General features: G+C 51.3%; 5 protein-coding genes across 5 annotated transcripts; 1 reads left to right on the top strand and 4 right to left on the bottom strand.

Annotated features, from left to right (window-relative positions):
• Positions 1-513: 513 nt before the first annotated feature.
• Positions 514-1,389, bottom strand: N7539_008282 (OPA3 family protein; the record flags this gene model as incomplete). The annotated part of the gene is made up of 2 exons (XM_056937882.1): positions 514-1,257; positions 1,330-1,389. The coding sequence occupies 2 exons, from the start codon at positions 1,387-1,389 to the stop codon at positions 514-516; spliced, it is 804 nt and encodes a 267-aa protein (XP_056786974.1).
• A 1,563-nt stretch (positions 1,390-2,952) lies between these two features.
• On the top strand, positions 2,953-6,459 carry N7539_008281 (PLK family serine/threonine-protein kinase; the record flags this gene model as incomplete). Its single annotated transcript, XM_056937881.1, has 3 exons — positions 2,953-3,261; positions 3,327-3,769; positions 3,822-6,459. 3 exons carry the CDS (start codon positions 2,953-2,955, stop codon positions 6,457-6,459), a joined length of 3,390 nt encoding a protein of 1,129 aa, XP_056786973.1.
• Positions 6,460-7,131: 672 nt separating this feature from the next.
• On the bottom strand, positions 7,132-9,071 carry N7539_008280 (MDR family MFS transporter; the record flags this gene model as incomplete). The annotated part of the gene is made up of 4 exons (XM_056937880.1): positions 7,132-8,259; positions 8,326-8,636; positions 8,709-8,784; positions 8,856-9,071. The coding sequence occupies 4 exons, from the start codon at positions 9,069-9,071 to the stop codon at positions 7,132-7,134; spliced, it is 1,731 nt and encodes a 576-aa protein (XP_056786972.1).
• Positions 9,072-10,488: 1,417 nt separating this feature from the next.
• On the bottom strand, positions 10,489-11,732 carry N7539_008279 (uncharacterized protein; the record flags this gene model as incomplete). The annotated part of the gene is made up of 3 exons (XM_056937879.1): positions 10,489-10,987; positions 11,062-11,413; positions 11,492-11,732. 3 exons carry the CDS (start codon positions 11,730-11,732, stop codon positions 10,489-10,491), a joined length of 1,092 nt encoding a protein of 363 aa, XP_056786971.1.
• A 941-nt stretch (positions 11,733-12,673) lies between these two features.
• N7539_008278 (uncharacterized protein) lies at positions 12,674-13,430 on the bottom strand (the record flags this gene model as incomplete). Its single annotated transcript, XM_056937878.1, has 2 exons — positions 12,674-12,912; positions 13,040-13,430. 2 exons carry the CDS (start codon positions 13,428-13,430, stop codon positions 12,674-12,676), a joined length of 630 nt encoding a protein of 209 aa, XP_056786970.1.
• Positions 13,431-13,457: the final 27 nt, after the last annotated feature.

The raw sequence follows: 13,457 nt of genomic DNA, 5'->3' as shown, positions 1-13,457 counted from the left end.
GAAGTAAATTGGAGTCCGAGCCACAGGAAATGGACCATTTCTGTCACGCTTTCGGAAAGTGATCGGCGGATTCTAGAAGGTTGCCGAATACGTACCCAGAGGGAGGGATTACCAACCGAGCCAATCCATAGGTCCATTTCTCCTACCATGGTAGTCGTTGTGTTCTTACACGAGTCACTGGCTTACTGCTCCCGTCAGGGCCTACACCTTGCGTAGTCGTGCGGCTGATCGATGTGCCATGTTTAACGATGGCGAGAGCGTGGACTCGCGCGGTAGGTAATTTCTTCAAAAAGTTGTTGACATCTGCTCCAACACATATGTGCCTCTACCCAGATAGACATGAGAAATCAATCTATTGTAACGCCAAATCCTCAAAAATACATATATGTGCAGAGCGGAGGGCATTCAACGCTAGAAAGTGATGCAAGGTCAAAGTTCGAAAAAGATACCAGGTCGATGAGTTGATGGTTTGGTAGAGGTGTCCTCCAGCTGACCAAAAGTCCACCAGAAAGATTATGATTTGCCTCCGTGAGCGACTCCGACGGGCGAGATTTGCTTCTCAGGCACGGGTTGCTTCTGTGATGACTCCGCATCTGTCTTGGCGGTCGCAGAACTGTTGGTGAAAGGATTCAAAGAGACAATGCGCGTCCACCACGCTTCTGAAACCACGGGTTCGTCTGCCTCTGGAACAACCTCCCAGACTTCGCGAGGCAGGATGTGTGTAGCCTTTGATACCTCGCCATGCTTCATCTTGAGGGACAGTAGCTCTTTCTCCAACGCGACCAAAGCCTCCTTGGCAACCCTTTCTGATTGTTCAAGTTCCGTCAAGCGATCCTCGACGCCTTCTCGACGAGTGCTTTCCTTGCGACGTGAGCGCCACGACTCGAAAACGATCAGACCGCCCGCCACAAGGAAGAGGAAGGATTCACTGATGAAGTTTGCGCCCGACTCGATGGCTTTGGATTCGGACAACGGTCGAATTCGGTAATGTGCCGGTTTCGCCGCTTCCTCTGCAGCGGCTTTGGCTTTGGCCTGAGCCTCCTCTTCAGCCTTGGTGGCAGCCTCGGTTTTGACCGTTGGGGAGGTCGGAATGTGCTTCTTGAACTCAGCCTCTGCTTGGACCTGTTTTCGAACCGCGCTCGTGTCACGTATATTTCCTAATCGCAGGCGCATATCGAATCGATGGAGGGCTTGCGCCATTGATACGCAGATTTTCCGAAAACGTTCATGTTCACGAGCTTGTGCCTTGATTTGGTTCTGCAGGGCTGTCAGCTGGTATGCTCCGGGGAATAAAGGTGTGCAGGGCCAGTGTTCGTGTTGCGAACTTACCGCAATTGGTTTTGATAGAGTGCGAATCGCGAGAGACGATAATTTCAATGTTAGCGACATCGTGTTTGCAGACAAGACAGCTTGCAGTGTTCGAGTGCAACTTCGAAGCTTCAACTCGACGATTGTCCACTGCAGTTGCTCGTGACAGCGATCAGCCACGGGCTGAGCAAAGCCCCACCACATGCAAACCCGACAAACCCGAGTCTAAACTCCGGCACCGACTCCGAGGCGATCGATATGATTCGCGACGTATACTGGTAAGATTCAGGGGTCTGGTCCATGTTGAGTCAGCACATGCGCCGTCATTGCACATATAATACATTTTAAGAATGGGATCGCGAGGTTCAGCAATTGGCTTGATGACAGGTCGCCCTGCAGGCCGGCGAGATTACCACCAAATGGATTAGAGCCTTCTTTCAATGGTGATCGCTCGGCCAATGTTCATGGACCTGGGAGAATGATAATGTACAAACTATAAGAGCAGATGGATACCTACAGCCCGAGGGAACTGATAAGATGGAGAGACAGATGGCAATCTTCCATTAGGAGAACCTGCAACTGGGCCCTTACTGACTATTTCAAAGACTCAGGCAGCCGAGCAGGGCGTCCACTGCGGGCGGGGATTTCTCGAACATGAAATTGCATCAACGTGCACCTACCTTGGATTGGTCAGACTGAATTAAATCACTGCCTTGAATATATCAATCCGATCATGCGCCCCTGCATAGACATGGCCTGGAGCTTACACCCTATCTACCTCGGTTTCAGCATTACCACTCGACCAACTCCTCAGGCAGCAACACCTACCTTGGGCTGGAGAAGATATATATTACGGGTCGGGGAGGCGACGGGACTGGAGTGGTCGGCTGGTGATCAACAATATGCCGCTCCTGCTGGAGCAGACCGACTCCACAGCATATCCACGGGTGGAATTCCATACATCGGTGAGTCGAGTTGGGGGTTTCTTTTCGTCTGGCCTGACTCTAGATGGAACATCACTCTCACTCTATTGCCAACATGACGTGAGATGCAAACGCACACACCTAGAGCTAAGTATACATATAGAGCTTCCCAGCGCCATGAGTAAACCAATGTAGCAGTTAGCAAATCGGGGTCACATTGAGTCTAACATACTGCACGCAGGCTGGGTTGCCATGGAGTCACGTGACCAATTGCACATGTTTATTGTTTTCCCGAACGGGAAATGTATTATGATTCAAGGTCTTCACTTTGGCTTCATCCGCTTCTCCGCTTTTAGTCCCTGCCGATTTATTGCCGAGTCCTATTTTTCACTCCAGAGTTGTTTGTACAGTGCTTCCGTTCTTTCAGCGTATTGCATTACGGTGAGATCCCTACTCTCGAATGGCCGACCGGGGGACTGCTCGGTTGCATGACTTTTCGTCGGGTGGATGTGAACTGGAAGTCGGGACAGATGTTAATGCTCTTGTGCCGTTGCAGAAATCGCGACCTGCATTCTAATACCCATCTCCTGCACCAATGCATACCCTGTGATACCCTTTCTACTTAACTCTTCGTCGACGAAGTAATTCCCATCAGACAAATCGTTCCGTCCCAGTCTTGGCTGTGTTCCGACGAAGGATCCTCGCTGCCACATGATCCAGGATGGAAGCTCTTTCGCCCCGATCGACCAATCTAACGATAAAGCCGAAGGCTTTGCCAGACCATAAGATGACCGACAAACGTGCCGTTCCAGTGACCCAAAAACCTTCCTCCACCTCGAAGAATCATGCCGATCCACCACCATCAAGGGTGACAGAACCCGAGGAAGATGGAGAGGATTACATTATTGGAGGCTTTCTGGGGAAGGGCGGCTTCGCGGTGTGCTACGAGGGAACATTAGCCCGCAATGGTCGCGTCTTTGCAATGAAAGTTGTCAAGTCGCACATGCCTCAGAAAAAGATGGAAGAAAAGGTACAATGAGACTTGTTTATATGAAGACGTTTTCGACCCCGCACGTGCGCTGACCTTTGATGTAGTTTCGCACAGAGCTCCAGATTCACTCGAAAATGCGCCACCCTTTCATCGTTCAATTCTACCGGGCCTTCGCCTTCAAACAGAGCACATACGTCGTTCTCGAACTGTGTCCGAACGGATCGGTCATGGACATGGTCCGGAAGCGCCGCTGTCTCAGCCTGCCCGAAGTACGACGTTTCATGATCCAGCTATGTGCGGGTGTGAAATACCTGCATAAACGTTTCGTGGCGCATCGAGACCTGAAAATGGGAAATTTGTTCCTCGATCGCAATATGAATATAAAGATTGGAGATTTCGGATTGGCAGCAATGATTCTCTCAGACAAGGACGCGAAGAGACGAAATACATTATGCGGCACACCAAATTACATCGCACCTGAAGTTCTTGACAAGAGTAAAGGAGGCCACACTCAGAAAGTCGATATTTGGTCGCTCGGTGTCATTTGGTAAGCGATGGCTCACCGTTGTTCAAGCAGGCAATCTCTGACAGGATTATAGTTTTGCAATGCTCACCGGCTTTCCACCCTTTCAATCAAAAACACAGGAAGAAATCTATAAAAAGGTTCGGAGCTTGACTTACGTGTGGCCTAAAGAGTCGGAGAGCACCAACTTCATTCCGGAGGAGGCGAAGGATCTAGTCAGTGCTTGTTTGAATTTGGTCGATGAGGAACGTCCAGACCCCGACGACATTGTGGAACATGCTTTCTTCAACATGTACGATGGCTGCATTCCCCGACAACTGGACCCGGCATGTCGATTCAACAAGCCAATATGGCTGAAAGATCAATCGCCCCGTGGTGACTGCATGGTCAACGGATACGGACTGGACTTTGACGAGAAGCTTCGCGCGTACATTCAACAAGTCGATGATCCGACTCAACGTTACCACTCATGCAGGGCGGCATTCTATTCATTGTGCGGCGTGGGGAGGAAGCCAGATGGGACGGCTCGCAAGTCGGTAGGCAGGAACTGCTCCAAATCGGCATACTCGGAGTGCGAGACCGAGGACGCCAGAGGTCTAAGACCCGAAGTGCCGCTACCAACAGACTTTGTGTACCGTTGGCCTCATGAGATTGAAGGCGATTGGTGCCACATGGAGAGTTCTCGAAAAACGCTGCGTACCGAAGATCGCGGACTTGACGACAGCGCAGTGTCCGGACGCAGCCTTTCCCTTCGCTCGAAAGCCGTTGCAAGCTCTCGAACAAACGTGGCGCTGGCAGCTGCACAACAACGCCGAATGGAGGGTCAAAATCACGCCGCCACCCTGCGACAACAGGCTCGCCCTGGTATGGCCTCAGTTCGACGAGCACCGGTTGTGGTGGAGTTTCCAGATCCCACCGCAAGACTGATTCGTGATACAGTGGAGCTTGATCCTGCGGCCTCCGTGCATTCGAATGTACCAGCTGGTGGTCTTGCAGAACGGCCCATTCGTGCGCGAAGAATGGTCTCTGCATCGAATGCCCCTACAACTCGTGAAATGATTGCCCCTCCGCTGGCCAAATCGACAAGTATGCCATCCGGGCTTACAATAGGGAAGACCAGATCGCAGTCGCGCAGACTAGAGGCCGCCAATCAAGGCTTGCAGTCTGCCGTGCCGACCAGCGAGAGCAGAATGCCAGCAATTGCTGAGCAAAGTCGTACTGTCAGTCGGCAGGGCTCACTTCGATCCGCGTCGCGTCCTGATTCGAGAACTGCAGCGGGACGAGCAGAGCCATCAAAACCCAGCTCGACTGAATCTGCTCTCTCGTTTAGCCAGAACACTAAATCATTGACTCCGATGGACGGTCTCACTCGAACTGATAGCAGGTCGCAAAGGGCACGCTCTAGTCTGGGTCTCAGTCCACTTTTTCATCACGATGATGTCTGTCATGACCTGCCAGGCACTTCATTATCCGACGTCAACAACAGCTTGCGAATTATGTTGACAAATCTTGTCAACCAAGGACCTACTCGTCGCCGGGTTGGTTCGAGGAAGCAACCTCACGCATATGTGATCAAGTGGGTAGATTACACCAATCGCTATGGAATCGGGTACGTTCTGGACGATGGCAGTGTGGGATGCGTGTTCAAGGGGGAAAATGGTCGACCGGCAACCAGCGTGGTCATTCGAGATGGGGAGAGGCATATTCGTCGCAAAGCACGCAGTGTCGACACATCAGAGGAGAAGGGCGTCCCTTATTCAGAGGCAGATCAACTTGTCCCTCGAGCTGGCGCACCGATTGAATTTTACGAGAATCGCGACGATAGCTTACTAGGCTGTCGCGGCATTCGACGTGCCGTGATCGACACATCACTTTTCGACGCGCGAACGTCCAGGGTCATGAAGCTCCGTGCCACGTCTGGCTCCGAAGCAGAACGCTCTGATCTTGAAAAGATCAAGCGAGTGAAGCTGGTGGATCAATTCGGCAAATACATGATCGGGTCGCTGGGCCGCCACGGTGATGAAGGGATGGGTGATGAACTGCCAACACCTAGCAGTGGGCAATTCATCAAATTCTACCAACGACTCGGAAATGTCGGAATCTGGGGCTTTGGGGATGGTGCTTTCCAATTCAACTTTCCTGATCATACGAAGCTCGTAATTGCACCCGGACGCACTCGCAGCTCCTCCCCTTGGATTGACTTCTATCATCTCTCGCCTTCTGCTGCACGTTACTTTACGGCGAAAGGGAAGATGCATCCAGCGGGGTTCGACACTCGCGCTGTGGCTTCAGACGAAGCAGCGACTTTCTTGAGTATCGCCAATGGGGAGTCTCTCAATTCCGTCGAGGATCGCATTCGTGAAATTCTGGAGGCCAACTCTTTCCTGCAAAAAATCGATTTCATCCGAGATGTGCTGAAAGATTGGATCAGATACGGGAGACTGGGCGGTCGTCCACCGTGCGTGTCTGCATCCGGAGAAGAACTGACGCCAACGGAGATGTTCTGGCAAGGAACACAGGATCGCGTATCCGGTGGAAGCAACGGGACCAAGTTCGTCTGGGTGACTGTTGGAGCGCCGGATGGAGATGGTGTGTATCGATCGATCGTGCTCAAGGACTTGGAGATGGAGAGGGCCAACAAAGGAGTGGGCACTAGTCTTGATCGTGAAATGGATGCCCTCAAGGAACGATTGAGAGTTCTGGGCCGCGAATGATGCTTGGAATTGTTGTCTACTTCTGTGATCTATCCTGTCCTCACTTTATGAACTTACGACTAGCTTTGCTTTTTAACATGCTGTGTTTATGGCTGTGCATATCTGGCGTTGCCGAGAGCTCTTCTCAAAAGGGCTTGGTGGCGAGGCTGTCTGGGCGTCTCTTTTTTTAATGGTTCATTCGGGGGTCTGTAGCTCGTTGGTCGAAATTGAATTGTAATAAATTGAATCGACCGAGTGCAAGAATTATCTGATGGTGCATCACGCGACCTCAGTTCTTCTATGTTGGTGTAGTAGAGATCAACTGTTAAGTCTCGGTGTTACATGGTGAGGACCAACCAGCCTTCTACTAAGATCATGAATAGCTCAGGCATCATCTTCCATTTCAGCTTGATACAAGAACATTAAACATGGTTTGAAGAATGCATGAGTGGAGAACTCAAAGTGTATATTAGGAGTAAATACAGCAAGGGCGGCTTATCTCAAACCCAAAAGGCGAATTTATCGTTATTTTATACGTAAATCTTGCATGGCTAGTAAGTGCAGGGTGTAGGATTACAAGATGGTCACTCAGGGGACCAGAAACCAGAAGTTGCAAAATCCGCAATGCACAATTCGATGACGTCCAATACGCAAGCACGAAATCAATGCATGCAATTTCTTAATCTCTCAGAATCAATACGCCCAGGGCGTGCGCTGGTTGGTCTCATCCAAAGAAATCTCAATATCTTTCTCTCGTGGCAGCTGAGTCTCTCCTTCTCGTAGACCCTGAGCCGAATCGAGCACCTGGTCAAGATCGTAAGACTTGGTGAAGAGACTCAGCACCAGAGCAACAAAGGACACCGCGCAACACACGGCCCAGACAATGCGCAGGCTGTCGGTGTAAGCCTCTTTCAGATTGGACTTGTCTGGTCCCTCGGCCATCGCCTTGATGACTTGAACCAAGCCGGCCGCATCCTGACTATACTGATCGGCCATGGGCGCCAGATTGGCGTATCCCAGCAGATTTTGCCGCATGCGGTTTTGGAAAACGACTCCTCCCACAGCGACACCAATCGCTTGACCCATGGCACGGAAGAAGCTGAACATAGCGACGGCGATGGCGAGATTCTCGGGGGCCGCTGAGGCTTGGACAGCGTAGCCGAGCGAGGGGAAGAGGAGACCGAGACCGATTCCCGGGACGACGTTGAGTAGGATCCAGCCCGCAATACTGGTTGAGGGCTTGATGATGCACATTAGTCCCAGTCCAATCGTGGAGATCAACCACCCAGCCCAAATCACCGATCGATAATTCCCTGTGTGGGTAATCAAGATGCCTGCGACAACTGCACTGGGAGCCACAGTGAAAGTCTCTGGGAAGAGAGCGACGCCTGAGAGGATGGGACTGTACTCCTTTACTGCCTCATAGTACAGTGGCAGGTAGTATAGAGTGCACCATAGAATGAGACCTTGCAGGATACTCCCTATGAAGGAGACTGTCGCGGTGCGATTCTGAAAGATCATAGGCGGAATGATTGGATCCCTGGCGAAGCGGGCTTCGTAAAAGGCGAAGACGAGTAGACCAGCAGCCCCGATACACAGTGGGACCAGGGTATGCCACGAAGACCAAGGGTATGATACACCCCCCCATGTCAACGGGATGAGAAAGGAGGAGATGCTGCCGACAAAGATGAATGTGCCGATATAATCGATACGACGAAGCTTTTCGGCCAACGAAGATGGCAAGATCTTTAGATTCAAGAAGTATATCACGAACACGGCTCCAACACCCACAAAGGGTAGATTGATATAGAAGATCCAGCGCTACATTTTCAACGAGGTCAGTACCGATCTTCCTATGCATCCCGAGATATTGGCGTAGTTGCTCACCCAAGACACTTTCTCTGCAAATCCACCACCCAAAATTGGCCCTGTCACCGAGCCAATGCTCCACATGGCACTGATGATGCCAAAGTATCGACCTCGGTCCCGCAAAGGGACCAAATCAGTCACAATGATCTCGCTCAGGGCGATAATACCGCCTCCGCCAATGCCTTGGATTGTCCGGCCGACGAGCATGTATGTGAAATTATTGCCTATAGCGGCAATAATCGCACCCACACAGAAGAACAAAAGGGCAATAAGAACAAGGGGACGACGACCGAAGATATTCGACAGTGAAGCAAAACTTGGCTGAAAGACTTGAGTAGAAATGAAAGCAAATCAGCCTACAGTTCATATGAGACTGCCTCGATTTAGAATGATTGACCAACCTGTCGACGAGAGTAGGAACGAGGTTCCAGCCCAAAAGGCTTCAATCGCTGTTCCATGAAGTGTGTCGGCGATGATCTGATTTTTTGTCAGCAAGAGGAGCTTGGTGCCGTTAGAGTGAGAGACTCCATCTGAAAAGAAAAACTCACTGGAAGAGCAACTGAGAGAGACGTGCCATCCAACGCAGCCATGAGAGTGAGAACAGCGAGCGTGAAAAACGCCAGCTGCCCTCGTCGACTCAAAGCGAACTTGGGGCTCCCTGCATCGCCATCCTTATTCTTGGGGCTCGTCGAACCAGAGTTGCTGATAGTTCTTGTGGCATCGTAGTCCGGTACACGTCTCACAAAGGGGTCTTGGGAAGCCATGATTGTGAGATGAGTCCAGACAGAACAGGGGCTGAAGCGAGGGGAGTCTGAAGAGATAGATATCACAGTGACTAGAGGGAATGAGTGGCTAGAAGAATAAGGCTGCAGGTGGTTGGACCAGTCTCAGAAGAGATGTGTTTGAGCTGTCCCTTTGGCCGATTATGATTTTGTTTGTAACGGCCTGGTGGACCTTGAGACTTATATCAAACTGTTGATAAGAGATGACGAGATCCGTTCATGATATAACACGGCAAACATGATCAGGCTCTATTCTCCATGTGCTTGAGGAAGGCTTCGTCACTTGAAAATAGTGATTACTCTTTGGCCCGGGCTTAACAGCACGTCGTAAACACGCCGTTCCTCGGCATCTCTTGCCCTGAGCTACAGTATGTGCATGTCGAATACGAACCTCATCTCGCATTTCCACCGCTGGATTGACGCCTTGCTGCCCATGGCGTCGACCAACACATCGGGAATACCAGATTGAGGCCGAGCGGGACGTGGAGCGCCTAATTGCGCCGAGCCGGTTGAACTGCTCCTCCGACGTCGCGTTGAGAGTCTTTCCACGCGATCGGCGGTCGGTTCAAAGTCCCGCCAGCGGGAATTGGCGAAATGTCAAACTGTCAGACATTCATCCGATGTCCAGACCGGGGGGGTCAAAGTTTGCAATTCTCATCGTTCCAAGACCTCATCAGTGAACACGCGCAGTCTCGCTGACAGACAAAGTGTCATGTCTCGAGTGATTGACCATATCCTCCATTAGGCAAATCGCTCTTTCTGCTCTGCCAAGCCTGCTAAGGTGGACTTCAAGAGAATCCTTTCGCACGGAGGACTGAGATGTCTCCTCCGGATAACCTTCTACACTAGCAACTCGTCACTTAAGCTCGACCGGGTGCGGCTCTTCGGTAGCTTCCACTATTGAAGCCTAATCCCTCAATGTCTTCAAAGGATCTCTTTGACCCGACTTATCCATTGATAGACCGGTCGAACATTCTTGTTTCCTCTTGTTTCCTTCAGCGCTGACGAGAAACGACCGGTTCATTTCTTCAAATTTAGTCGTGGTCTCGTCATCACCGACTTGATCGTTTGACCGCCCTATTACCTGAGATGTGGATTGGGCAGCGGTATGACTCGAGTCGGCTTGTTAGAATCACTACGGTCTACACTCTAGAGTGCTCGGAAATTCAGCCTTCATTGAAAATCAATTCTGCCAATCAGTCGCTGAACAGCCAACACGCTGGATCCGCCGGCATTTGCTTCGGCTGCTACTTCCAGTTGTGGCGGTTGCAGACAAGTCTCAACATGCAGCCCCCCCCCCCGGTCTGGCCGGACAGTGCGGTCTCGCTCAGGTTGCCCAACGAGATACTCTGGACATGATTCCCCGACCTGTCATATCCGCCACTATATCCAGGCCTTTTTACTTCTGCAGTCGCTGCCACTCGCTTCGAACAATTTCCGGCAACTCCTCCAGCAAGCTAGGGCTGGATGGTCTCCACCCGAGAATCTCACGCGCCCGGAGTGCGCGACCTCGCGAATTCATACCCCAGCTTAACGACTCAAAGCCAGCGTACTTCTTCGCACTCTCAAGGTCAATGCGCTCCGCCTTGGCTTCGGGGATAAAACCCTGTTCAGCCGCAGTCTGTGCTGTCGCTTGAGCAAGGTCGCCCCAGCGGTGCTCCCCGTTCTCAGTGAGATAGTAGGCTTCAGGTCCCCAGAGGCCCTTATCAGTCCGGCCTGCGACTGCAGCCTCAACCAGCAGTGAATAGACCGTGCTCAAATCATGGACGTGCACATTATTCCAAATTGCGTCGCCTTTTCCGATGACTGGGCCCTTTTGAAGTCGCAGAGTGACGTTGGCCAGTTCGTAAACTTGGCGACCACGTTGCGAGCTGGGTCCTCGGCCTCGTCCTGCACCGCTCGAATTAGCTTATCCCGTTCGACGAGGAGAAAAAAGTAAAAAAAGAAAGAAAACAAGACCCCTCGAATGTACAAGGCCAAAGGCATCGGTCGGTATGTACGAGTCGTACCGTAAATGGTAGGAGGGCAAACCAAAGCCACTCTGAGCACATCCGCATGCTTCTCCGCGGCTTCGAGAACGATCTTGTCAACGTTGCGATGGAAGGCATGGTCGGGAAGGGTCAAAAGCTCATTGACTCCATCCCAGTCATTATAGACCTTGTCACTCTTATTTCCAAATGACTCCTTGTCGCTATCCTCAAAAGTGAGGATTCCAGTCCCACCCGTATGCAACCAGTAACCCGGTTTGTCTGGGCTGTGACCGGCCACCAGACCTGCCGCAATGGACTTTGCCGCGCCTTCGTGGTCAGACGCATCTGCAGTGTCTGCGGTATTTAGAAAGCGGCGAAGTCCCCGTCAGTCTGAATCCAGATCAATCCGAGAAGGTCCTCGTTTGGACTTACGAAGGACAATATCAGCCGCTGCACTCTCCCGTTTCAACAGCGCCGAATCATCGAGGTCGCCCATCACGGTCTGCACATTGGGGAACCGGGATTTGACTTGGTCGGCTTTCTCAGCACTGCGAACCAACGCTACGTACGAGTAGTCTGGATGGGCATCGTGGATCACGCTCAAGGCGTCCCCGCCAATGTAGCCTGTTGCACCCGTGCTAGGTTGTTGTAAGCCAAGTGATGCGACCACCATTTTGGAGCTGACTTGTCTTTACATGAATACTCTGGTCATTGTGAGATTGTGTGTGGTGACTCGAATAGACGGTAGATAATTGGGCTGGGTTTGGAATTCTCACTTGATCAATGTGGAACAAAGATGAGATTGAAGGAATATTAGGTAGTTGAAGATAGAAAAGTGACCTTTCTTCCCCGCGATATTTAAACTCCTCTCAGGTCGCCTCAAATACCAAGCTAGTGCCGGTAGCTCACAAGGTTGTTGTTACTTGGCCATAGATCGAACAACTCGAAGCCAGCGTACGTCATTACGGCTTGATTGTTCAACCGACTGGAGAGGCACGCCCTACTGAACTTTTCAATCGGATGTCATCTTGACACAGTTCTTCTCAGTCAAGGATTTATTGGGAAATTCTGCAACAACTGATAGGATCTCTATAAGTGTAATAGGGCATTGCTTAGAAAACACAATCCTCGAGGTAACCAAACTCCAGCGAAGACGACTTAGTGTTCAAGAGGGGCTTCCAGGTAGGTCGGGTCTCCTCCAGCGGCTAAGTGCATATCCGTCGATTCTGTGCAGGTTGGAGTGTACTAGCAATGGCGTCATTTGGACTTTTGACGTCGCCAGCTCCAGCGTGACATGTATATGACCAACTATTCGCCCTAGCCTTCTTGAGGCATGAAATTGTACAATTCGTCTCATTGTCAAATTCAGTGTAGTGGGATATTCCATTCATGATCTTTCTCGCATGTCTAATTCCCCGTGGACAATGGTGGTATACGAGGTGAGCAGATGTTCTAGTGATCTGAGTATGTACAGTGTGTTTATAATTCTCGACGAGGTCTCACGTCCCTAGATCTAGAGAGATATGATCAATCACCCACCTCACGCCGAGATCAAACATGAACTTGTCCCATCATATGAACGCCAACATCAGCCCAACTTCCTGCCCCTCCTGCTCACTCCTTCTTCGACTGGACAGGACGAAGCATGCAAACCTGTACATAGCCCGGATATGGCGAAGAAGGATTGCCGACAACCTTGAATCCCTTCTTCTCATAGACCGGCCGGCCGCTGGGGGAAGCAGCAAGGTATACTTCGAGACCTTCTTGATCTGCGCGCCCCAGGCCCCATTTCAAAAGCTTAGACGCCAATCCACGCCCTTGGTACGATGGATGAACACCCAAAATGTCAAGATCTGTTGTTGGCGTCAGTCTATTGTGGTGCCTCCTTGCTGCGACTACATCTCCAATCCGAGATATTTCGATTCCAGGCAGTTCTATGAGGTTACACGGCCGCCACCAGTGAGGAATCTCTATACGTACAGTAATGTGGTCGCTCCCCCATAACATTCTTGTGATTTCTCTCCATCGTCGAGAAAAACACCTTGCACAAGTCCGGGTCCGCGCCCTTTGGCCAGTTAGGAGGCCTTTGATCTGGCCGGCTATCGTGACTGGCATCCGATCCACGGATAGGAAACACCCACTTGGCGAAACCAGCAATCACGTCTGGATGGGCGGGATCGACCACTTTTAGCGTGACACCCTTTTCGGAACTCTCTGAATCGCCGAGGATCGTCTTCTCCATGAACGCGCGCACCTCTGGCTCGTTAGGAGGAAGCATTTTCCGGTCAAATTCATGGGAGAACGCGTCGAAGAAGACGGCCGCGAGCTGGGGGCCATCGATGGGCTTGGCGACTTGGACTTCGAGCGTCATTGTCGCGTGTGAATTTTGGACAATACA

The sequence above is a fragment of the Penicillium diatomitis genome, assembly GCF_028827545.1.
Source record: "Penicillium diatomitis strain IBT 30728 chromosome Unknown utg000012l_segment0_segment0, whole genome shotgun sequence".
NCBI classification, from domain to species: domain Eukaryota; kingdom Fungi; phylum Ascomycota; class Eurotiomycetes; order Eurotiales; family Aspergillaceae; genus Penicillium; species Penicillium diatomitis.
The sequence above is the reverse complement of the archived record's forward strand: the minus strand, read 5'-3'. Positions and strand labels throughout refer to the sequence as shown.